The sequence below is a fragment of the Gallus gallus genome, chromosome 26 (assembly GCF_016699485.2).
Source record: "Gallus gallus isolate bGalGal1 chromosome 26, bGalGal1.mat.broiler.GRCg7b, whole genome shotgun sequence".
In the NCBI taxonomy this organism is placed as follows: Eukaryota; Metazoa; Chordata; class Aves; order Galliformes; family Phasianidae; genus Gallus; species Gallus gallus.
The window spans coordinates 547,493-572,661 of NC_052557.1; the positions used below are offsets into that span (position 1 = coordinate 547,493).

General features: G+C 54.5%; 3 protein-coding genes across 3 annotated transcripts; all 3 read left to right on the forward strand.

The window, feature by feature from the left end:
* The first annotated feature begins 93 nt into the window (after positions 1-93).
* Positions 94-11,429, forward strand: KLHL12 (kelch like family member 12). Its single transcript, XM_015298734.4, has 12 exons — positions 94-182; positions 418-615; positions 3,462-3,615; positions 4,251-4,468; positions 5,081-5,230; positions 5,880-5,994; positions 6,834-6,940; positions 7,830-8,025; positions 8,433-8,591; positions 8,833-8,931; positions 9,684-9,870; positions 9,967-11,429. The coding sequence occupies exons 2-12, from the start codon at positions 430-432 to the stop codon at positions 10,091-10,093; spliced, it is 1,698 nt and encodes a 565-aa protein (XP_015154220.1). The 5' UTR covers positions 94-182; positions 418-429; the 3' UTR covers positions 10,094-11,429.
* Positions 11,430-11,712: 283 nt separating this feature from the next.
* RABIF (RAB interacting factor) lies at positions 11,713-13,005 on the forward strand. The gene is made up of 2 exons (XM_419250.8): positions 11,713-11,919; positions 12,006-13,005. The coding sequence occupies exons 1-2, from the start codon at positions 11,731-11,733 to the stop codon at positions 12,249-12,251; spliced, it is 435 nt and encodes a 144-aa protein (XP_419250.5). The 5' UTR covers positions 11,713-11,730; the 3' UTR covers positions 12,252-13,005.
* Positions 13,006-15,702: 2,697 nt separating this feature from the next.
* On the forward strand, positions 15,703-23,696 carry TUBA5 (tubulin, alpha 5). Its single transcript, NM_001305140.2, has 5 exons — positions 15,703-15,766; positions 18,378-18,600; positions 20,910-21,058; positions 22,381-23,061; positions 23,302-23,696. The coding sequence occupies exons 1-5, from the start codon at positions 15,764-15,766 to the stop codon at positions 23,593-23,595; spliced, it is 1,350 nt and encodes a 449-aa protein (NP_001292069.1). The 5' UTR covers positions 15,703-15,763; the 3' UTR covers positions 23,596-23,696.
* The last annotated feature ends 1,473 nt before the right edge of the window (positions 23,697-25,169 follow it).

Here is a 25,169-nt window from a genome sequence, read left to right on the forward strand (position 1 = left end):
CGGTGCCGCTCTCCGCGTTCCGCCGCGAGGTTCCGGCAGCGCGTTGCCGGGCAACCGCGGGGCGGGTGGCGCTGTACTGCGGCGCAGCGTTGTGACGTCATCAGAGCGCGCCCGGGCGGGAAGAGGTCGGGGAGGGGAGGGGGGAGGCTCGGCGCGCGGCCGGGACCTCTCCCCGCGGCGCGGTGAGTGCGGGCGGACGTCGCCGCGTCGCGAGGGCGGCGCGCTGCGGGGCGGAGGGGCGGCGGGAGGACCGAAGGGGCGCCGCAGGCGGGGCGGGGCGGCGGGTTGCGGCGCGGCGGGGCAGAGACGGAGGGGGGGGAGGGAGGGGCGGCGCGGCGGCGGCCGCCTGCGGGAGGGCGCCCCCTGGCGGCGCGGCGGGCGGGCCGTGACATGTGGCCGTGCTGGCTGTGCCCGCAGGTGCCGGGCGCCATGGCCCCCCCCAAGGACATCATGACCAACTCGCACGCCAAGTCCATCCTCAACGCCATGAACGCGCTGCGGAAGAGCAACACGCTGTGCGACGTCACGCTGCGCGTGGAGCACAAGGACTTCCCGGCCCACCGCATCGTGCTGGCCGCCTGCAGCGACTATTTCTGCGCCATGTTCACCAGCGAGGTCGGTGCGGGGCGGCGGGCGCGGCCCGGGCGGCTCCCCGTGCTGTGCGGGTGCCGGGCCGGGGTCCTCCGGAGCCGTCCGGGAGGTGGGCCGGGGCTCCCGGGGGTCCCTGCGGACGGCGGGCCGGGTCCTTCGGATCCCTTTGGGTGGCGGCTGTGGGCCCCCCGGGTCCCTTTGGATGTGGGCCTGGATCCCTACGGATCGCTGTGGCTCCCTGCGGGTGTGACGGCTCCGGGTCCTCTGGGTCGCTCTGAATGGTGGGCCTCGATCCTTCTGCATCCCTTTGGATGGCAGCTCTGCATCCCTTTGGGTGGTGGACGTGGGTCCTTCTGGATCCTTTTGGAAATGGGCCGGGATCCCTTTGGGTCCCTTTGGGATGTGGCTCTGGACCCCTCTGGGTGGCGTCCCCAGATCCTCTGGATCCCTTTGGTGGCTCTGGATCCTCTGGGGCCCTCTGAGCGGTGGCTCTGTCTGTATCTCTGGTGTGTCTGAGGGGGGGCCGTTCCTTCAGGGCAGAGCAGAGCTCCTCGTGCAGTGCTGAGGACTGTTGGTGGGAGCTGCAGCAGAGCCCCCTCTGTGCTGTTTGTGCCGCACCATTTCTGCCTCGGGATGAGCTCACAGGTCATAGGATGTGTTAAGAGCTCCTCATGGGCTCCACCTCAGAAAGACACCACGCTGTCTTCTCTTAGAGCGCGTTGTGAGGCGTTTGGGCTTTCTGTTCCTTCCTGTTTTCCCTGGACCACGCAGAACTGTTCTTCTAAGTGTGAAAATTAGCAGCTTCTGTTCATGTTTGGATTCATACCGGGCCCACGGAGGGGTTGGAACCGAGTGGTCCTTCAGGTCCTGCCTGGCCTGAGCCCGTGGTCTGTGCCATCAGTGTCCCCCAGAGCAGCACGGTCACACCAGCATTCCCTTTCCCCATATGCAGGGAGCTGAAGGGGTTTTATTACAGCACGCTTTGTATGAGGGCAAAGACAAGAAGTGGGCTCGGATAAGGAAGTGGAATGAGGTGCAGTTCTGAAACATTGGGCTGAACCCTGGGAACGGCCACACGCCTGCACTGCACGTCCTGTGGTTGTGGGGTGGGATGGAAGGCAGTGCTGTGTGCCACAGCCGCTCAGCACCGCGGGCATCCTGGGGTGAAGCATGCAGTGCCTGCGAGCTCATTGCCTATGGAGTGATGCTGCCCTGGATGCTCTCGTGGCTCTCTGACCCTGTTGTGCTGCATGGGACGCACTAGGAATGCATTTAATAGCACAGCTCTGTAATACTGCCTATGTGCTCTGGAGCTCAGAGTCCCCATGGGACGTTCTGTGTCACACTCAGCTCTGTGATCTTTCTTTAAGGTATGGTGTTGGGGTCCCTTATTCTTCTGCATCACATACAATAAATGAAGTCATTGTAAAGGCTTCTAGTCACAAAGGCCCAGTAACTCCCATCCTCTTTTTTCTAAGCACACAGTGTGCACAGACAGGACAGGTACAGCTTCCATCTCCATTGCGTGCTACAGTCACACAAACATCCAGTCTGGTCAGTTCTGGTTTCTGGTGACACCGCACGGCTCAGTCTTGTTTTGGGAGGGCTTTGGCTGACCCAGGCTGTAATGCACTACAGGCACACCTGCAGCACTGTGGGCCCAGTGGGGCAGTCTGTCCTTCCTCGAGGGCTGCAGTGCTGTGGGGTTTTGTGAGTGCAGATCACAGCCCAGCACTGCAGTGTGCTTCTCTGCAGTGCAGGAGTGGCTCAGACTCAGCAGAGACCTCTGCTCTGCTGCTGTGTCACCGAGTGCCTCTGTGGGAGTATCTGTGCCTGCTCTGATTTTCCCCCCTCTCCCATCCCCTGCGGTGGCGCTTTCAAAGCGAAGCAGTGATGCTTTGATCACAAGATCTCGTCGCTGAGTGTGCCCACAACCAACTTCAGTCTCATTCGTGGCAAGAAAAGTGAGGGGCTTTCATCTGAGCTGTGCTTGCGCTGATACGCGCTGCTGCTTCCAAAGAGATCAGTTTTGCATTGCGCTGCATGGAGGTGTCCTTCTGTCGGGGTCCACCTGTGCTGATGAGCTCCCATGGGGTGCTGCCCCCCACGTGCTGTGCCTGCAGCTGCTGCGTGGTGAGAGTGTCAGCTCTGCACGTGGAAGGGCTCTCAGGCGGTGGGTGCTCACAGTGCACTGTTCCCACAGGTTGGCTCTGAAGGTGGTGGTCCTCAGAGAAAGCAGTTGTTCCAAAACGAGGCATTGTAGAGATGACAGAACAGCCAGGGCTGAAGTCAGCACTGCTTAAATGCCATCGCTGCATGCACTCTGATTTTACTTTCTAATATTGAAGTTAAACTCGTCTTTAACTCTGAATTTCATGGGCTGCAGATAGTCATTCCTTTGAGGGACTTTCACTGTAAGCTCGTAGGGTGGATGGGTGGAACAGTTAGGAAAGCTTTCTGTGTGGGTTGGGGAGAGCTTTGGGTGTGGGCTGGGTGTAGGGCAGAGGAGTGAGGGCACCATATGCCACGGTTGGCCCCACGCACACAGCACAGGAAGGATCCCCTGGAGCTGCTCCTTCTGCACAGCTCGGGGTCCCTGCATGGTGTAGGCGGACACCTGACATGAGCAGTGCGACCACTTCGGCTCAGGGTTCAGTTTGTGTGTTGTGCAGTGCAGTCGGAACGTCTTCCCCACACGTAACAAACTCTGCTCTGCTCTGTGGCTCATCTGCCCGTGTGCTGGGGGGAATTTTTGGTGAGCACAAAAGGTGGAGCTCTGTTGGAATCTCTTTGACAAATCACATTTTAGCGCTGGTGTCTTTTTGACCAGATTATTGAAAAACAAACTCTGTCTCCTCTCTGATTTGCAGCTCTCAGAGAAAGACAAACCCTACGTGGACATCCAGGGGCTGACAGCTTCCACCATGGAGATCCTGCTGGATTTTGTGTACACAGAAACTGTTCACGTGACGGTAGAGAACGTCCAGGAGCTGCTCCCGGCAGCGTGCCTGCTGCAGCTGAAAGGTAACGCTGAGTGTTGGTGTGGACTGCACGGCTGCTGCTGAGCAGACGTTTGCTGTGTCCACCCATGACAGCGATGCCTCTGTGCTGGGCTCAGTCTGGGCCTTGGAACCATGCACCTTGTGTCAAGCCTCTCTTGTCCTTTGCACGCTGGTCTCGGTGTAGCAGAGCTGACCCATCTAGAAAAAGAGACATGGGATGGATTCTTTTATCCGTGCTTTGTGCTCCTCCATGTCTGCATGGCAGTGCAGGGAGCTGACAGTAATAAGCAAAGCCCTGATGTTGTTTGGCTGTGCCAGGTTAGCGTGACTGCTCACAGCTGGGCAATGCCACGGCACATCCACTTCTGCTTTAGGAGCCTTGAAGTCGGTACAGCTTGCAGTTAGCAGTATCACATTTAACCTGGGGGAGGAGGGGGTTAAACACAGCAGGCACAAACAGCCCAAGCAGTTGCCCTGCTGCTCAGCATTACTGTGCCCCTTGGAAGAGACGTTTCCATGCACGTGTTTGCATGGTGTTATTCCACTGTTGTTCAGTCTGTCCTTATTGTTTCCGGCTCCCCTGTACTGAAGCCCTTTCCCAAGCAGAGGACTGGCAGTATGTGTTCAGTGCTCATTCACCCCTCTGATTTTCCGTAGGCGTGAAACAAGCTTGCTGTGAGTTTCTAGAAAGCCAGCTGGATCCATCAAATTGTTTGGGCATTCGGGATTTTGCTGAGACACACAATTGTGTTGATCTAATGCAAGCTGCAGAGGTCTTCAGCCAGAAACATTTTCCAGAGGTGGTTCAGCATGAAGAGTTTATTCTCTTAAATCAAGAAGAGGTTGAAAAGCTCATCAAGTGTGATGAAATTCAGGTAAAACCTGAACGTACCATTACCCTGCAAAGCATGGATGTAAAGCATTGAAAGCAGTGGGAAATCGGCCCGCAGTGCTCAGAGGGCCTCACCCGGCCTTCCCGAGCTGGGAGTTCACTTTCCAGGAAGGTTCTCCTCATTCCTTTGGCCCCATAACCTCACACCAATGGGTGATGTGCAGCCTCTGTGTCTGAGCGCGTTGTCTCAGGGCTGCACGCTGCTACCTCCGTGCGGTTCCCTCTCCTCCCCCCTCCCTGGAGGAGCTTACAGCCACACGTTGTCTCAATGCCCACATTTCAGAAACGCCCACAGGACCTGAACTTCTGTTTGCAGCCCGTTGTGGTGTTACTCAGCAGCACGAGGAGCGCGTGTGTCGTTCCCAGCACGTGGTCCTTCTGCTTGCACAGGGTGCAGAGCGGGGCTGCTGGGCGCCGCTTCAGGCAGTTACATGAAGGTGTTTTTGCCTCTGGGTTTCGGTACAGACTTTGGTCCCTCAGAGTTGGTTTCTGGAGGTGTTACTGCATGGCTGGGAACCGGCTGCGTGCTCAGAGCTGTCTGTTCAGTTGCAGGCTGCTGCTCTCCTCTCTGAGCGGTGTGTGCCTCTTCCTGCAGGTGGACTCGGAAGAACCTGTGTTTGAGGCCGTTATAAATTGGGTGAAGCACTCAAAAAAGGACCGGGAGGCGTCGCTGCCGGAGCTGCTGCAGTACGTGCGCATGCCGCTCCTCACCCCGCGCTACATCACGGACGTCATCGACACCGAGGTATGGGCAGAAGCAAAGCCAGATGTGGATGATGAGATGAGATCGTTAAGCTTTTGCAATGGAAGTTTAATTCCAAACAAGCAATGCTGATCCAGTGCAAGGTTTGGCAGCAGGGCACAGTGAATTCGGCCTTGGTGTGTTGCAGCAGCACATGACACCAAACGCCTGCAGGGAACTGGACATGGAGCCTCAGGGGAGGTTGGCCCAGGCCCAGCTGGGGAACAAGGAGGACATGAGGCAGTGTGAGGACTGCTATGCCCACAGCTTCTACTGGGGGAGACTTCCCTGCTTCTCAGGTCCGCTCGTAGTGGAGTGTTCCATGCACAGCCCATGGCAGAGCAGCACAGTTTGGGCTTTGCTCCCTGCTGTGTCTCTGACAGGCACATGTTGAGCTGACAATGTAGGACAGACCCAGCCAGGCCCACCTCAGCCCTTGCTCCCTCCTCAAATAGATATTTTGAAAAGCAGAATTGGATTTCCCTGAGTTTTCCAACATAGGGTGTTTTATCCTGCAATCTGCAGTGCCACGGGAGATGAGCTGCACCTTCTCAGCTGCAGTTTGTCCCTGCGTGTCTTTGTGCTGCCCTGGGGCAGCTCCCGGGGATGCTGGCACAGACCACAGCTATCAGTGACCGCTGTCTTTCTGCAGCCGTTCATCCGATGCAGTCTGCAGTGCAGAGACCTCGTCGATGAAGCAAAGAAGTTCCATCTCCGTCCCGAGCTCCGGAGCCAGATGCAGGGACCCAGGACCAGAGCCCGTCTGGGTGAGCTGTGTGGGGGTGCTGGGAGCAGCTGCAAGACTGGCAAGGGCTGTGTGTGCCATGCAGTGATTTGGCACTCTGCAACAAGAACTCGATCTGCAGTGCGCAGTGGCACGGAAGGGGGACAGCAGCGCAGGGCGGGTTGGTTTGTTAAGGAGTGGCAGCACAAGGGATAGCTGGTCGCCCCTGCTTCCATTTTGGTGCTACTGGATGGGTTTGTCTGAGCACGCAGCTGTCCCAGAAGTGTGGGCAGAGTTTCTTTTTCTCTAAAAGTTATCAGTGTCAGAAATTCACAGGGTGAGAGGTGAGAGATGACAGCACTGGAGGGAAGATGGAACGGGGAACGTGAGGGGTTGGGGGGGATCTGGGAGGGGAAGGTTGGTTTGTTGAGAGGCACGGTGAGTAGATTTCTGTCCTGAGGGCAGTGCGGTGCGCTTTGACCTCCACCATAGTCCACCCACAGCACAGCTCCTGTTTTTCCAGGAACACCCCACATCAGTGCTCAGGGACATCCACTTCAGCTCGACCCGCCGTTTACAAAGAGGCATTGCGCTCTGTTCTGGGTCAAAATGCCTCAGCTGATACAGGGAATGTCACAAATGCACGTCATTATCCAGGTGAAAATCGTGCGCTTTGCTTCTAAGGACCAATTTCTGCACTCTGCCTTCTTTTTTATAACAATCTGATACTGCTGCCGGAGCGCCCTCACCACACGCCCTCATGTTGCCTGTTCACTTCCTGGATGGACTGCAGTGGCTGTGCTGTGCGGTGCCCGCAGGGCTCAGCTCTGCTCCCATGGTTGCACAGGGGCTGACGTGGCTTTGCTCTCCTCTTTGCTGCAGGAGCAAACGAAGTGCTGCTCGTGATCGGCGGCTTTGGCAGCCAGCAGTCACCCATTGATGTTGTGGAGAAGTACGACCCCAAGACTCAGGAGTGGAGTTTCTTGCCCGTAAGGGACCTTTTCTGACCATCACTGTGCAGAATGGGCGCACTGCCATCAAACTTTGATCGCGTGCCATTGGCCATGTAACCTTCTCCAGGCCGTCCTTGTCAATTTGTTTGGGTTGTGGAGGTGTATGTAGTTAATGCTGGAGTTGCTTTGCGTGTACAGCTTTGTGGGAGAGGTTGCTGCCACATCTGCGGGGCTGAGCCTGCAGAGACCACATCTCTGCTGTAGGAGTGAGAGCTGCAGAGAGGCGTGCTTTGTGTGTGAGGGGTTTGGGCTGTGAAGTGTGGAGGTGGTATCTGGGATGTCAGTGGGAGCACTGCGGTTGGTGCTGCTGTGATCACAGCAGGCTGTGTGATCCCTGCTCACATCGGGTCTGAGTGCGACGGGTTTTATTAAGGAAGAGAGAGCTCCTGCAGTGGGGTCTTAAAAGCAGCTGTATCAGTATGAAGCAGTGCAGAGCTTCTTTGTTAATCACAGAGAACTTCCGTTGCTTTGTCTCCTAAAATTCAGTTCTTTTTTTGGGAAGCCGAAAGCTTCAGCTGCATCCATCACATCTCTGTAGCCTCCACATTTCCCCATTGACAGGGAGCAGTGGGAGGCGTGCACAGCTCCAGGGTGCGCAGGCATTCAGCAGTGACAGGAGATAAGCTGACGTTTAACACGGAATACTTTTGTGCCAGCAGACCTGGGCAGCACGAGCAGAAGCTGTGGAAAGCAGATGCAGTCCTGGTGATTTTAGCCAGAGTTGGATCCCAGAAATCCACAGTGTCCACCTCTGCCCTGTGTGCCATTTTCCAAAAGCAGCAAAGATGGGATAGGAGAACAGCGGTCGTTCTGCATGCATAGGGGTTGATTCCTCTCCTCGATCCTTGTTTTTTCACCATTTCAGAGCATCACCCGTAAGAGGCGTTACGTCGCGACCGTGTCCCTGCACGACCGGATCTACGTCATCGGGGGCTACGATGGCCGCTCGCGCCTCAGCTCGGTGGAGTGCTTGGATTACACGTCAGATGAGGATGGGATCTGGTACTCCGTAGCACCCATGAACGTGCGGCGCGGGCTGGCGGGAGCCACAACCCTGGGAGGTGCGTCCTGGGCAGTGCAGGGCGGATCTCCGGGGTCCTGCAGGCCTGGCAGCTCCTCGCTTGGATGCAGCAATGGAAACCTCCCATGCTGCAGCTCCATTCTTTGTGCCGCCGTGCTCTGAGCGATGGGAGCTCAAGGAGGGGCTGTGCAGGGGGAGCTCTCATGAAGGATGAGCAGCTGGAAGGGCCAGCTGGGTTCTGGGTTTGGTTGGTTGGCTCTGTGGGCAGGCTGATGCCGTGAGGGTGAGCAGTCTGCATTTCTCTCAGCTTCACATGTGCCCGTTCTGCTGTGGTTGCTGTCCTTTGCAGTCCACGTTGTAGGTTTGTTCTGTCTGTGAGGGCCTTCATGCTCCACGTGCACGTTTGGTGCTCGATGTGCTCAGCCCACCGCTGCTCTGTCGTTGCAGATATGATTTATGTTTCTGGCGGGTTCGATGGGAGCCGACGCCACACCAGCATGGAACGCTACGACCCAAACATCGACCAGTGGAGTATGCTGGGAGACATGCAGACAGCACGGGAAGGAGCGGGGCTTGTTGTAGCCAACGGAGTTATCTACTGCCTCGGTAGGTGCCTGCAGGCAGCAGCACGCAGATCCTGAGCCAGCGCCGGTCCTGGAAGCTGTGCCGTGCTTCAGTGGGATGGCAGCAGCACACTGCGAGGCAGCACTGCGCAGTGCAGTGGTTGTGAGCTGTGCTGCTCGCAGTGCAGCGCCGTGCTGGGGCTGAATCAGGCACATTACTGCTCTCTGCACAGAAAACTCCTCCAGAAGTCAGACCTACGGTTTGCTCCTCTCCTGTGTTTCAGGTGGCTACGATGGGCTGAACATACTGAATTCTGTGGAGAGGTACGATCCCCACACGGGACACTGGACGAATGTCACACCGATGGCCACTAAGCGCTCAGGTAGGAGCTCACGTGCTGGCTTAACTCCCTGGGAGGAGGATCCATAAAGGAGTGTGAGTGTGGCTTTGTAGGCTGCAGGAAGTCTGCTGTGACTGCCCTAATTAGGAACTGGCAAAGAATAGGCAAGATAGCTATTGTGTGTAAAGTAATGGGACAGCGTGCAAAGGCAGCACTCGTTAGCTGCAGGGCACAGTCAGTGAGGGGTGCTGGGGAAGCACTGGGCCTCAGCCCGTGGGCAGCCAGGACAGCAGAGAGCAGCGCTGCTAGGACAGCGTCACACTGCCAACTTGAGCCACTGTGCAGCCACACAGCTTGCAGCTTCTCTTTCCTGCTTGGCATCCTATCTGAACTTCAAGCTTGGCAGCTGGATCGAGGAGAAAAGTATCGTTTGAATCTTTTTGCATAAAGTTATGTGTCAGGGCTTGTTTCTTGCAGCTCCTCTCTCCCTGTGCTCCACTGCTGTGCCCTCTGCTGCTGTGCAGTGCTGCACCCTGCTGGCAGCACGCTTCCTCTTCTGCCATCACCACACACCCCAGTTTGGGTCAACAGCATTACTGCTCTTACTGGGGCAGCTGAGTACAGCAGCTCATACAGGCACGGCAGTCCAGCTGGCTGCAGGCTGAGCACCACGTGCTGCTCCTGCTGCCCTGGCTGCAGCTGGTCGCTCCCTCTCACTGGAGATTGAGCAGAAGTTGGCAGAGTTACAGTGACAGTTAAAGCGCTGTCAGCACTCCTCTGTCCTCTTTCTGCAGGCGCTGGAGTGGCTCTGCTGAACGACCACATTTACGTTGTTGGTGGGTTCGATGGGACGGCACATCTCTCCTCTGTGGAAGCCTACAACATCCGCACTGATTCCTGGACCACTGTAACCAGCATGACCACCCCCCGCTGCTACGTGGGGGCCACCGTGCTGCGGGGAAGGCTGTATGCGATCGCCGGGTAAGAGGCGGCCATGGGCTGGAGGGGAGGCTGCTCTGTATGTCAGGAGGAGGTGTGGGTGACTCGAAGTGACGCGGTAACTTTCTGTCCTTGCAGGTATGATGGCAACTCGCTGTTGAGCAGCATTGAGTGCTACGATCCCATCATCGACAGCTGGGAAGTGGTGACCTCCCTGGGGATGCAGCGCTGTGACGCCGGGGTCTGCGTCCTTCGGGAGAAGTGAGAGCTTCCAAAGCACATCCCAGGAGTGTCTGCTGGAAGAGGAGTCCCCAGTGATTTGCAGTGACTGTGTTTGAGAGTTGTGGGTGCTGTGGAAGTAGGCACCAGAACAGCAGCTTTCTGTGCTGCTTTGACTGGAGCGTGTGCATAATCGTGTGATCTCAGCAGTCATTTGAAATCGGGGGCTGTGTGAAGCTGGAGGAAGGCGGTGAAGTGGGTCGAGAGAAGCTGCATTCTCTGCTGTTCCTGTGGCTCGTTTTCCCAGCAGAGCAGTCCAGTCCCCAGCTGGCATCAGCCGGCCTGGTGAGCGCACCTGAGGACATGCACACAGCTGGGCGGTGTCTGCGGCCGCTGCAGGACCTGCTGGGTGCTCTGGTTGCTCTCAGCCCCATGGATACGTGCGGGTGCAATCCAGCTGCTCTTACGTTCCCGCTTCAGATCATCTTGTACATACTGAATGTTCTCAGCTCGCTCTTCAGGCACACATCAGTGCAGAGCCAAGCTGAACAAGCATGTGTGTGTGCGGGGGTCCTGCAGTTCTGCACATAAGCAGTCACGGATTGAAGCTGCCAACTACTGAGACCCAAAAGCCCGAGGCTGCAGGGGCAGAGGGCCGGGGGAAATCCCCTGCCTGGCATAAAGGCAGCCCTGCGGCAGTTGTACTCTAATGGGGGCTCGGCAAGGCTCATCGCATCGTATTTCCCTTGAAAAGCTTGCCGGTCCCAGCTGCAAAGAGCTGTGCTTTCTGGCCACCGGAGCCCTGCTGCCCAGGCAGTTCCTTTGCTCCCAGCCCTGCGGGGAAGCTGACGTGCAGCAGCTGAGGTGGGCACAGCGATGCGGTTGCTCTGTCCCTGCCGAGGAACTGGTTTTCCCCTGCCCAGTACACCCTGCCAGCCTGTAACTCAAATTCATGGTGTTGGTTTCCCCGTTATTTAGGATTTCCCTGCTTCCGGGCCTGTAGGAGTCACGCGCAGGGTTCTGTTTTGCCCCCATGTTCTCAGCTGTCCGCTGCCTGTCCCGCAGGCTGAGCCCCCGCAGGGCGTCCCGTTGCCGCTCCCAGGGGCGCTCCCAGCACGTCTCCCAGCACCGCGCCGCATTCCCGCTGCCCGAGGGCTCCGCCGCAGGTTTGGCCCCGCAGCGCCGCGCCCCGCGTAGTGCGGTTCACTGCGGCTCCCGCGTGGGCGCGGGGCGGGACGGGGCCGCGGTAGCATGACTTAAGTAAGCACTTTCAGCCAGCTCTGACCTGCGTTTGTTTCTATTACGCGAGTGTTCCGTGGTTTTGTTTCCTATGTTTATTTTTTATTGAAAACATAAAGAATAAAATATTTCCTGAGCCAGAAGGGATTTACCTTCTGTTCGTACCCCCGGCCCTCCATCACATCCCCGCACCGGGGATTCGCGCTCAGCCCACCCGGCGGTGCGTGAACCCATCGCGGCTCGACAGCTCCGCCCGCTTTTCCCAACCTCTTCGGGGTGGGGCTGAACGCACAGCGCGGAGCAGAAGGCCGCGCCGGGCCCAGCAGGAGGCGGAGCGCGAGGCACGGCCCGCCCCGCCCCGCCCGCTCAGCACTGCGCACGCGCCGCCGGCACACCTCGCTCCGCCCTCCGGGCTGTGGCGGCTCCGAGTGCGGCTGCGCGGCCATGGCGGCGGCCTGTGCGGAGATGGAGCCGGCGGCGGCGCCTCCTTCTTCTCCTCCTGCTCCCGTCGCCGCCTCGCCGGGATCGGCCGGGTTGGTGTGCGCGCAGGGCCGGAACCTGAAGGCGGTGCTGTGCCAGCGCTGCGGCTCCCGGGTGCTGCTGCCCGGTGCCGCCACCTTCGCCCGCCGTGAGGTACCGGGGGAGGCGGGGAGGGGCGCGGCGGGGCGGGGCGGAGGGCGCCCCCTGGCGGCGGGGCGGTGACGCGGTGCTTCCCGCAGCTGCTGCTGCCCGCCATGAGGAAGAAGGCGACGGCGGACGGGGACGGGGATGGCGACGGCGACGTGCTGCAGGAGCACTGGCTGGTGCGCGACATGTTCTCCTTCGAGAACGTGGGCTTCACCCGCGACGTGGGCAACGTCAAGTTCCTGGTGTGCGCCGACTGCGAGGCCGGGCCCATCGGCTGGCACTGCCTGGACGACAAGGACAGCTTCTACGTGGCGCTGGAGCGCGTGGCCCACGAGTGACGCTGGCGCGGGGCTGGGCCGGGGGGCAGCGCCGGGTGCACCCCCCGCCGGGCGGCCCCACGGACCGATGCGATGCCCCAACGCCGCGCTGCACCCCTCAGCCACCGCCCGACCGCGGGACGCAGCGCGGCACAGCCGGATCTGCAGCGCGGCACAGCCGGATCTGCAGCGCGGCACAGCCGGATCTGCAGCGCGGCACAGCCGGATCTGCAGCGCGGCACAGCCGGATCTGCAGCGCGGCACAGCCGGATCTGCAGCGCGGCACAGCCGGATCTGCAGCGCAGCCCGCGCGGGAGCGGCATCGCGGGTGGCGGAGCTGCAGAGCGGCACAGCGGGGTGGCTTTGCGGGCGGCGCGGTGTCCGCGTGCTGGGAGCGGCCCCGGGCCCTCACGGCTGCTCTGTCGCTGCTCCTCGCGTCGCCGCTGCGTGCTGCGGTGTCCCCTGGTGACCGGTTGGCGGTGCAGTCCCAGCAGTGCACGCTGGCACGGAGCAGGAGGAGGACGGGACTGCTGTGCTGATCCTTGAAGCGTCTGACCCACGGCCGGGGCGGCTGCGGGGTGTAAGGCTGCGTCCTCTATCGATGTTCAGATGTTCCCTGCCCAGACCTTAACGTTTAGGTTCTCTAAAATCCCATCCTATTTGACAGCTGTAACCTGTAAGAATACGTGGTACCTAAAGTGTGTGTAAGGCATTTTAACCGATGTGGTTTTATTAACTTGGAAATAAAACGAGATACAGATACAGCTTCCAGGCAGCGCAGGCTGACGGAGTGGTAAATAAAGGAAACATCAGGATGCGTTTAGGAAGAATGCAGAGATTCCATCCTGAAAAGGACTTGGATGAGCAGCGTGTGATGATGCGTGTCTCAGTGCTGAGGAACGTCAGAAGAGCTGCGTGCGCATTAAACACACCAGGAGGTGAGTGCCCTTCTGGCAGGGCAGCGCTGGGTGCTGCCTCCTGCAGTGGCCCCTCTTCAGAGGCGGTCACAAATCTGACTGCAGGTTGCAGCAGCCGTGGTTCTCACAGCCTTTTCTCTCTTGGCAGTTGCACTCCAGTCTGTATTGGAGGTTTGCAAGCCCTTGTATGAATAATGCAGCAGCTCTGCAGCGGTGGCTGTGGGTCCCGCCTGCAGAGGACATGCCTTTCTGCAGTACGTGTGTCAGCATGCTGCTCTATTAAACGCTTTTGGTACCGATTCAGCTACAAAGGTGCGGCTGTCACTGCTGGGATGATGAATTTGTGTGTTCACAGCCAAAGTCACGGCCTGCTGGGGGCAGAGACTGACGGTGTTACTCCTTAGAGCTGTGGGACAGACTTTCCCTCGCTTCTCTTTCCTTAAACCATTTTGCTGGCAGGAATGAGGCAGGCACAGCCTCAGGGAGGTTACCCAGAAAGGATGAGCTGTTCTGGTTCCACATGGGCAGTTTTTACGATGTGTGAGTGTTTGGGATATCTGAAATGTATTATGAGGACTGTGAGTGTTATTTTATGTGCCTAACGTTACATTCCTTGGCAGGAACAAGAAAAGTAGGAGGCAAGGAAATAATAGGAAATAGCTTCAGGGTCCTTAAATAAATAATGCAGGGAAATGCTTCCCTGCCTCCTGCAAAGCCAGGCTACAGCAAAGCCTGGAATCAAAGGAGCACTGAGCCACCAAGTACTTCGCCTAAAGCCACCGAGTGTTTTGCAGCTGCTGGGGAACACGGAAAGAAACAGCAGCAGATGAGTGGAGTTTGCCATAAAAGTGCAAAGGGAAGATGTTGATAAAAGCCAGCTTTATGCTACTTTTAACCAGCTCCTCTCTTGCTTCTCAATGTAAATAATTCCTCCATGCTGAGCTGAGCTGCTCACAGCCCCACTCTTAAAGCACAGCTTTGTGCTGGGAACTGCTGGTGCTGGTGAGGCAGAGAAGGGGGGGAAAAGGTTCCTGGGTCAGCAGGGCTGCGTTTCCCTCTACTGAAGAGGAGAGCAGGAATCCCTTTGGGGATTTTGGTTCTTGCATCTTCTGATGCTTTGTTGGGAACGGCACAGCTCAGCCTGCAGTGCTGATAGCACAGCTGTTTCAGCCCTGCACCCCAGAACGTCAGAGCGCGCCATGGGGGGCAGTGGCTGTGGCAGAGGGTCTGTCCTGTGGTCGTACAGCATGTGGTCGCTTTCTGGGGGCTTTGGTTTTGCTTTTGGTTAAAGTATGAACTGTTCAGATATGCCCAGAGGGATGTTCTGCTGTCCTCCTCTCAGCACAGCCGTGAAGCAGCTCATGGTGCTGATCCCATGAATGCATCTGGGCGAAGAGCAGCTCACGTTCTGCCCAAAGCAGCTGCAGCTCAGCCACCAGAGGAGGACAAACCGATGAGAGCCAGAGTGGAGGTTTCCCAGCAGCCCTGCTGGGTGAGTGCTGGTCTGGCAGGACAGGTCAGAACAGGCAGCCTGTCCTTGAAAGGTCTTTCGGAGCCATCTGCGGTGCCAATTGGAGCTATGCCTCCCTGGGGTGAGAAGCCATGCAAGGAGAATCCCCTGCATGGTGCATTTATCCACGATTCTTGCTGGGGAAGCAGCAGACAGTGCTGTGTGCAGCTCAGCTGTGTTTGTGCCCTCTTTCATGTCCCTCATCTTCCAGCACTCCCCGGAGGAAGGCGGGCAGCCGCTGTGCGTGCAGTGCTGCTGGAGGGAACGCGCTGCAGGCGTTCAGAAGCAGCTGGAGGAGCTGCCCCGAGAGCCAGCGGGAAGACGCAGGCCGTGTTCCTGCACAGCCGGCTGTGCTGGGACGCGCTTGGCAGCGTGATTCTGTGGCACACATCCAGCTCACAGCTGGCTGCAGCTCTGGTTGCTCTGCAATCTGACAGCGACACACGAAGGCTGCTTTGGTTTGACTCGCACGCGCTGTGGAGATTGGCACGGATGCCTTCTGCTCGGGAAGAGGAAAACACCAACTCCTTTGTCAGGTTCACACACCAAACTGCTTTCTGCTGATACAGAAACGTTAAGAAACACGGCAGGGATTCTTAAAAGTTTTTACACTTCTTGTCTTAACGCCCGGCCTAAATTGGAGCATTTTAATTTCGGGTGCGCGGATTTCAGTGCTCCCTAGGCGGCCGTTGGGGTTTAAGTCCTCTCTGTGCAGGAGAGCGGCGCGCCCAGCGCCTGAGGTGAGAAAATGGGCGCGGGTCTCCGTTGGCGGGAAGGCGAAGCCCCGTCCCGTCTCCGCCCCTCTTTACGAATCGACCAATAGTTAGCGCAATACGGTGAAATTCATATCTGCGGTCCAATGGCGCGGCCCGCTCGGCCGCCACCTGCTGCCGATTGGTTGAGCGGACCTTCTCGCCTCGCGGACTCCCCAATAGTACCGCGAAGGGGTGACGCCTCCGCACGAGGCTTAACCAATGAGCACCGTGCGTGGAGTCAGTCGCCCCGTCCTTCTCGCTATATAAATCGCCTGGGGAAGGTCGGCTGCGTTTGCGGTGCCGCTCAGACCCGTTGCGCGTCTGTCGCTCCCAGCGCTGCCGGCCCGAGTCATGGTGAGCGGGGGATGGGGGGAGGAGGCGGCAGCCGGCGCTGCTCGGCCCCGCGCGCGGTGAGACGGCGTGGAGGGGCGGGGCGGCCCCGCCCGTGCGCGGCGGGAGGCGCGGGTCCGCCGCGGTGCCCGGGTACGGAGCGGAGGGGCCGGGGAGCACTGGCCGTGCGGGGCCGCGCGCGGCCTCATCCCAAAATGGTGGCGGCTCCTCAGAACATGGCGGCTCCGCGCCGGGCCGGGGGCGGCCGCCCCTTATCCCAACCGCGGGCGGGAAGCACCGGAGCGGGGCTGGGAGCGCTGCGGGGTGCCCGCGTCAGGCCGGGAGTCGAGCGGGGGGAGCGGCGGGTCGGTCTGCGCGGATCGGTGCCCTTTGGGCTGTGTGTCCGTCCGTCCGTGCGTCCGTCCTGCTGCCGCACACAGCCGGTCGCCGTGCCCCGCTGCGTGCCTTTGTTCCGCTGCTCGGTTTTCCCGGTGCTGCCGGACGCTCCGTGTCCATGAGGCGGTCCGAGGTGTCCCAGCTGTTACCGCGTAACCGCGGTTGTCGTTCCCGAAGTATCCGTGTGACTGCTAGGAGTGTGCGGCAGGGCTGCAGCCGGGCGGGTGGAGGGGAGCTCTGAGGGCTGGCCGGCACGGGTCCCGGTCAGAGCCGCGCCGCCGTGCTGAGGAAGCCTTCTCTGCCTCCCCCCACTCGGATCCGCGCCGTCCTGCAGAGCAGTGGAGGCTCCTCCTGCAGCCCGGTGCGTCCCTTTGCGGCACTGCGCGTTCTTCATCTCGTTCAGATGAGCACGCCGTGCTGGATGTGCAGAATGCTTTCTGCAGTGGCCCCGGGGTCTTTCGGCAGGGCTGCCTCCCGGTTAATTGCTGCTGTGTTCATAGCGAGGCGTGGGACTTGCGCTGCCCCACTGCTGAACTTTCTGCTTGCACAAAGTAAACATAGGTGTGTTTAACACAGCACCCGTAGGACCTGCGCTGTGGTTGTGCTGCCCAGGCCGAGGCTCTCTGTAACAAACTGTCATTGCTTTGTGTCATTTCAAGAAGTGCCACTCGTTCATTTGATGCTGGAAAGCTGATATTTATTTTGACCTTTCCCACGTTTCACCTTTTGGGGGCATGCGAGTCCCTCCACGTCCCTCCGTGACCTCCCCCGGCTGCTTAGCAGCCTCGCTAAGGAAGCACATCTCAGCAGTAGATGTCACTGCAGGTGTGAGGCTCCAGACTGAAGTGGGGGAATTAATTCTGTGATTTCCCTCTCAGAGGAGAAAAAGAGCCATGGGCTGTCCTGAACGGCGATGTGACCTAATTGCTGTGGCCTAATTGCTGTGGCCTGGCTTCTCTGGGACAGCGCAGCCTTGCTGGGCTGTGTGCTGAAGCTGCTTTTCCTGTTGCTTTCTTTGTGGTGTGCGGGTTGGCAGTGCTCTGCCAAGCCCAGTGCTTCCACCTGGACTGGGATGAAGTTGTGGCCCTGGAGAGCAGTGGGCTGGCAGCAGCGCTGTGTGGTTGGCTGCAGGGAGGCTGTGCACTGCTCTTCTGGAAGCACAGCTGAATGCACAGCTGAGATGGTGGGGCTTGTTCTCGGCTCTTCATCGTGTGTTCTCAACCACAGCACTGTTCTTTAGCAAACAGATTTTAATTTCTGAAGGTGGAGCTCCCAAGGAAATACGAAATTTGCTCTGGCATTTGTTCCGGGTCCTGCTACCCTGGAGTTTTAGGGGATAACTTGTATCACCCACCCGTAGGGCCTGAGTGTAGTCCAGTGTGGCTGACTCAAAGCTGTGCTGTGCTCAGCTCTTCTGGAATGCATTTAGTTCTGTCACTCAGAAGGAGAGGTTGGTAAAATGAGAAGAACACGAATGCCACAGATCAGGAGTTTGGAGCTGGTTCAGTTGTGGTTTGGCTCCTAGTGTTCAGAGCTGTGTGCTGCAGTGTTAAGGAAGGCATCGTGCTCTGGACTTAAAATGCACCTTGGGAATCTGTAAATTGCTATGGATGATCTCCCTGCTGACATAACTGTTTTGAGACAATTTAAATGAGCCCCAATTTTGTTCAGTCTCAGTTTAGCACTCTGTACAGCAGTGCAATATGGGGCCTGTTTCACATTTCAGCAGCAATAGGAAGGGTTTGCTTGGGGAAGGGCTTCCTGGTGGAGCTCCCTGAAGTGATGAGGATACTTTTTTCTGATTTCATGTACATTAACCAAAATGGCCGTGGATCTTAAGGAAGGCTGTAGTGCTTCTGGGCTTGGAGTGCAGGGGTGATTTTCTGGAGGCTTAGGCTGGTGATGTGCAGTCATCAGTTCATCCAAATTGCTGTTTGTGATCACAAATGCTGGCTGAAGGGTTCAGATGAGTTAAGCTCTCCCTGTCTGGTTGAGGATTGGGTGAATGAGGAGGGATGAGCCTGTAAAGATGACGGTGTCCCAAAGGGTCTTCCTAGGTGGGTGGCTGAAAGGATCTTTTGTCCTGCTGAGTTTGTGCTCAGTGCCCTTAACACCAAGACAATAAGGCCAATGTTCAAACAGCTTTGCAATATGGGAGTTCAAGCTGTGTGTGCTGAATATTTTGTAAACAAGGAAGCTGCTGTTTCTGCCAGTGATCCAATTTTTTTCCTCCCCACAGCGTGAGTGCATCTCAGTCCATGTTGGTCAAGCTGGTGTGCAGATTGGAAATGCATGCTGGGAGCTGTACTGCCTGGAGCATGGCATCCAGCCCAACGGGACCATGCCAAGCGACAAAACCATCGGCGGAGGCGATGATTCCTTTAATACCTTCTTCAGTGAGACTGGAGCAGGAAAACATGTTCCTCGTGCTGTGTTTGTGGACCTCGAGCCAGCAGTGATAGGTAAATACAGTGACGTACGCAAGAGACTGTAGTGCCTGCTGTAAGATTGGATGTAACTTACACACGTTGCCCAAGGGATCCATTCCTCCAGGCTTGTGAAGTGCTTTGGGGCTTTGGATTCTTACTGCAGAAAGGTTGCCTACATCTTCCTGGTGATGGGGAGCACCTGGCTCTATGTTCCCTGGGACTCCGAAGGATTGAACAGCACCTTCTGCCAACCTGTAAAATTAAATTCTGAATGTGCTACGTGCTTTTGCTACAGAAGATAGTTATAACCTCTTGAAAGCACACGGAGTGGTATGTTCAATAGACACAGGTGCCTTTTTAGAAAGCTGTAATATACCTCACTAAGCAGATTTCTTGTATGTAGGATTATTCCTCTGCTTTCTCAAAGCAATGTTCTGGTCTCTGTCTTGCTGTGTTTGAGGAAATGAATCTCAATCGCGCATCTAAAATCAAATACATTAAATGTATACTTCAACTTTGTGCCCCCTTATCTATGAATACCCCCTTATCCTCAAAATCAGTTGTATCCCTTGCTGTGGCCATGCTGTCTCTTCACGTTCAGCCCATGCATGTGCCACTGACTCACTCCATGCTGCATGGTGCTGGCTGCTCTGTTACCACTCTGTGCCTCAGTAATCCTGCTGGAGTCAGACTTGGGGCTGTCTTTGCCCTCAGCAGCAATTCTGGGTGCTCAGATCTGCACTGTCTATGCTTGTACAGTTTCTGTGTTCATGTGTTCTGTTTAATATGTAAAAGGTTGTGAAGAGAAGGAGTGAAAAGACCAAAGCTACTCCTACGTACTCCAAGAGTGAGGGCTCCTTGCAGCTAACTTTAATTGTAGCAGTCCAAACCATTCTGTGAACTGCAGAGGGAAGGCTGTTGGGCTGAACACTGAAATAAAATCAACCATTTAGGTTGGAGATGACCTACAAGGTCATGAAGTCTAACCATCAATCTGACCTATTGAGTCCCTCACTAAACCATGTCCCTTAACACTGTATCCACTGAGTAGAGCACATTTTGACCTTTACAACATTGCCAGGAGCTGTGGCTCATGAGGTGTTGTTTCCTTGAGCCCCACAGCTGTTGCTCCCTCTGCTGCTGGCCAGGTGGTGGCTCTGAGCAACCAGGAAAGGCTGAGAAATGAGGTGAGGGAGAGCAGCTGGCAGAGCTCTTGCCTTGCTGCTGTAGGAATTGCTGCTGAGCTGTGGGACAGCTCATACATGGTAGTATTCCAGTGCTTGCTAATGATGGAAGTGCAGTATGGGAGATGGGCAGAAGACTGTCTGATGAAATGCTTGGCAATACTGAAGGAGTTGGGGCCTTTTGTTATAAAGGTTACATCACATGCCTTTGGGGGTCAGCAATCTTTCCTTACTGCTGCTCTGCTTGTTCTCCCTGCACATGCAGCATGCCCTTCTGCACTGTCTAGAACTTCTGTGCATGCAGCACCCCTATTGATGCTATATGTGTAAACGGGGCATTTCTGGGGCTTCCTAATAATGCTGCCCTTGGAGAAAACAGCAGGACTGCTGTATGTGTGCACCAGCTCTGTGTGTGGTGTGTAAAATGCTGTCAAAGCCTCCTGCCAGGAAATAAGGCAGAAACATGTCTAGGAGTTTAATGAAAGTGACTTTAAACCTGCCCTGGTGAAACATAAACATGAGGGACAGCGTGTCTAGAGGGCAGCTGTGTTTGCCTGCCTGCTGGCCTCAACGCACAGCCTAAGGGTTGTTCCTCAAATTCTCCAAGTTGTTCCTGCAATAGCCATTAATGCTAGAGTTTACTTTTGTTCTAGTAATATTTGAATAACATTTGTTCCTCTAGAACATTCTCTTCTGCCCTTGGCAGAAAGTACAAGAAAAGAAGAGAAGGTGATAAGCCAGCTGTGCAAGCTCTGAGCGCCCACGGCTGCAGGAGCAATAAGGCAGCAATGTGGATGGCTTGGGAAATGTGGGGAAAAGCAGTACTTCAGACCCACTTTGCAGATTAACATCAGAAGTTGAGTCCCAAACTACAGAAGAGTGATTCTGCTTGTGTGGTCTAGCTGCAATTAGTTCTGGCTGGTCAAAAACTCCTTGTGAAAATGGGACAGTTTTCTGGGCAGTGGATTTTCTCATGCGTCCCATACTTTGTCTATGCTAGGTACTGGGCACCATCTGCTGATAGGAAGAAAACCAGTTACATCTTATCTGTAAATAAGGGCAAGGTACCTTAGTCTGAATAGCCTTGGAATCTTGAAGAATATCTATATAATACCTAGAAAACTAACGTGTTAAAAAAAACTCTCTTGTCTCCCCCAGATGAAGTTAGGAATGGAACATACAGACAACTCTTTCATCCTGAACAACTGATATCTGGTAAAGAAGATGCTGCAAATAATTATGCTCGAGGTCATTACACAGTTGGGAAAGAGATAATTGACTTAGTCCTAGAGCGTATCAGGAAACTGGTAAGGCTTCTCACTGAAGGCACTTAAACAAGTTTCTTTATCCAGTTTTGCAGGATTTGGAAATGAAGTTGTCATTTATGAGTTCTGCTTTAACTTGTTTCATGGTTGGGAAGCTGTGGAGTTACTTTGCATGTGTTTTTGTCATTAGCTTGCTGACAGTGGTTGAGTTACTCCTGTTGGATAGGGCTTTCAAATGGCCTAAAATGCTGATGAGATGCCCAACGTTTTCTATCTTCATGTTCAACTTCAGAAAGCTGGGACTGAGATAACATTCTGATCTGCGTAGTTCCTGCTGGAAAGGGATTAGTCTCTGTGCTGGGGCTCTCGAGGAAGGTTAAGTAGGTGTTAGCTCATGTGGTTTAGTTTTTTGTTTGAATTTCCTTCATTTGTAACTTCTGAGTCAGTTTTATTGTAGTAGCAGTAGGAGATGAATAAATCTCAGTATGCTATAATAGCTCAGCTTCCCTGGTGTTTTCTTCATGTGGCTGATCCTGAAGATGACAACGTAGGTTAAAGTTTCCTTTTTTAGAGCAGTTAGCACGTATTTTACAAAGTCTGTGTCACAAAAACAAGGTGTTTTCATTGCACAAGAACCGAGTTTACCTCTGGTGCTTTAATATGGAATGCTACATGGGTTAGTGAAAGATATGGCTTCTGCAGATCAAAGCTGGCATCGAGCACTTGGCTGCCACAGGCTCTGATGCTGAGTCTGGACTTTGACCTGAGAAATGTGGCCATAACTTCCTTTTAGAATCTGTTTTACCTACCTGTCAGCCCTGGGGATAAAGGTAAGCATCATGCAGCACTCTTTTCTGGGGAGGGCAGCCTGGCTTCTTCTGCAAATGGTGAAGTAATGTAGTTTGACAGCTCATCTCTGACATAAGCTGCATGCCCACAGCCCTTGCAGAATCGTAGCAATAGTTCTGGCACAGGAGACTGCTACATCTTGTGCAGGAGGAGAATGTCAAATCAGTGCAAGGGTTAGACAGTTTATCAAGCAAGGCAAAATTCCAAGAACTATAACTGTTAATGGCCTTCCAGAGCATGGGAGTAGAAAATGTTTTGAGGTAGTAACTTAGGAAGAAGTGGAAAGGTTGTCTTCCAGTATGGTGGTGCCTTAAAACTGCTAACAATGTGAGTTTGGAATGTGTTTGTTTGTTTTGAGACACTTCCTTGATTAATGGTACAAGAATTAAATATTACTTTCCTGAAGCTTGATCAGTTGGTATGTCAGTTGAGTGCTTACATGAGCCTGGAGTAGGCTTGTTTTGGGATTCTTGGTGTCTGTACCACTGCTGTAACACATGTATTTTCTCTTTCAGTCAGACCAATGCACTGGCTTGCAGGGTTTCCTGATTTTCCACAGCTTTGGGGGAGGCACTGGCTCAGGTTTCACTTCCCTGCTGATGGAGCGCCTGTCTGTTGACTATGGGAAAAAGTCAAAATTGGAATTTGCCATCTACCCTGCACCACAGGTCTCAACAGCTGTTGTTGAGCCATACAACTCCATCCTGACCACCCACACCACTCTGGAGCATTCCGACTGTGCCTTTATGGTTGACAATGAGGCCATCTATGACATTTGCCGTAGGAATCTGGACATTGAACGCCCGACATACACTAACCTCAATCGCCTCATTGGTCAGATTGTGTCTTCCATTACTGCTTCCCTCAGATTCGATGGTGCCTTAAATGTGGATCTCACTGAATTCCAAACTAACTTGGTGCCTTACCCTCGTATCCACTTCCCACTGGTAACGTATTCCCCAATTATTTCAGCAGAGAAAGCCTATCATGAGCAGCTCTCTGTGTCTGAGATAACCAATGCATGCTTTGAGCCTTCCAATCAGATGGTGAAGTGTGACCCTCGCCATGGCAAGTACATGGCCTGCTGCATGCTGTATCGAGGGGATGTTGTCCCCAAGGATGTCAACGCTGCTATTGCTGCTATCAAAACCAAGCGCACGATCCAGTTTGTGGACTGGTGCCCTACTGGTTTTAAGGCAAGTCTCAGTTATATCATGAGTCTTTTTTTCTTTTTTTTCTTTTTTAGGCTAATCATTCACTGTAAATTTGCTTATTAAGTGTATTTTCTCATTAAAATCTGTAGGCAGGTACCTGATTTGTGTTGAGAAATGAGACCCTTAATGCTTTTGTGCAGAGATGCTTTCTCTGGCTTCTTTGACTATGGTCACTGTTGAGTACTACAAGGAAACTCATGGTCTGTTGTGCTTCTCCTGTAGGTTGGCATCAATTACCAGCCACCAACAGTGGTTCCTGGTGGTGACCTAGCCAAAGTGCAGCGGGCAGTGTGCATGCTGAGCAACACTACAGCCATTGCTGAAGCATGGGCTCGTCTTGACCACAAGTTTGATCTGATGTATGCCAAACGTGCCTTTGTTCACTGGTATGTTGGAGAAGGGATGGAGGAAGGGGAATTCTCAGAGGCTCGGGAAGATTTGGCTGCACTTGAAAAAGATTATGAAGAAGTGGGCACAGACTCGATGGATGGAGAAGATGAAGGCGAAGAATACTGAATGCAGCCAAAGTGAATTGCAGGTCTTCACCAGTGTACTGCCTTCTTATTAGCAGTGTAAATCATGTCTAATGATTGGAATAAACTTCTTTAAGACATCCAGTAGTGTCCAAACACTATGTACCTTCATCAGCTGTATACAAACAGTCCGTAGTCTAAGATACAATTTCTTTCTGAGAAAGGTAGCTGAATAAGGTAATCATGCTGCAGTTAGAAGTTACTGTCCTTAAGGCATTGCTATTCAAATAGTGCGTATTTGACCCTGGAATGTGGGGCGATCTCTTAGTGTTAGCATTTGTGAGTAATTGAGAGAGTAAGCAGGAAGGGGAGATGACATTCTGGTGTGCGATAGCAGGAGGAGCTCTTAGGGCCTGTGGTGATTGCCCTGCTGCTTTGTCCTCCTGCAGTCCCTGCCTGGTGGCTGGCTGTACAGCGCCTTCTGTCTGAAGCAAAATCTGAGTTAGCTGGCTGGGGCTAAACAACACTTTTCCCTAAAAGTGATTATTTTGCAGAAGCAGTAAGTTTGTTGGTTTAGCTTTATGTGGAAGACAAGAAAGGATTGTAGTTTGTGTATCTGATGTAATGGGAGGATTTGGCTAATGCAGTTACCTTCAAATGTGAATACCTCTGAAACATTCTGTGTGGTCTGGGTGGGGGCTTGGGACCACAAAGCACAGTGATCCACAAGTAACCTATTTCCATTTCTGCCTTAGACAGGTGATTATTAAATCTCTCCCACGGAAGTTGTAAAGGGAGAATAGTCAAATATGTTATGGTGCTTGAATATTGATGTTCATTTGATGCCAGATTCTGTAAGAGACTGGATTTGAGATGGAGAATAACTCCCAGTCCTATTTCAACCTCATTTGTTTTCCTTCTGACTTGATGAACGTGATTTAGGCTAAGCCTTGGAGCCTGCATTAGCTGTTGAAGGTGAGTATACCTGCTTAGCAGGGGTGTTGGCTGTGGTGAGAAAAACACCTTACATTCTGTGTAGGGAAACCTACAGTACTCAAGTAATGCTGCAATGTTTGACATGGACTCACAGAATGAAACAGATCAGGGAAAGACATTGACCAAGTGTGCAGTATTCAAAGTCCTCTTGACAGCCTATTTTCCTGTTTATTAGGTAATTAAGTAAATGTGCTAGACGTAGCCCAGGAGGCAGTTGCACTCATTGCAAGTCAGATTGACTTCATTTCCTTGTGTGTATTTAGACTTTTAATGTGATGGCAATGCCATAAGCAGAGTACTGGAGGAGGCTGTTACCTCCTCTACCCATACCTTACAGATGTCGAGGTCTTTGGTATGGGATCTCATACTGCTTGCAGATTGTGAAGGCCCTGTGATTGCTGGTGCCAGCACCACAGCTGTCCTTGGAACTTGCGTGTACCGTAGTGCATAGGAGTGGTTTCCTGAACTGACCTTTAGTATGGTCTTTCAGCAGTGATTTGTTATCTTTCTAGGATCCTTTTGGTTATGTGAGGCCTGCCTGCTCAGCTTCCTGCTGGTACAGTTTATTGCGTTATTGTACACAGGGATTACCCTTTCTTAGGACACTGCTCCTTACGTGAT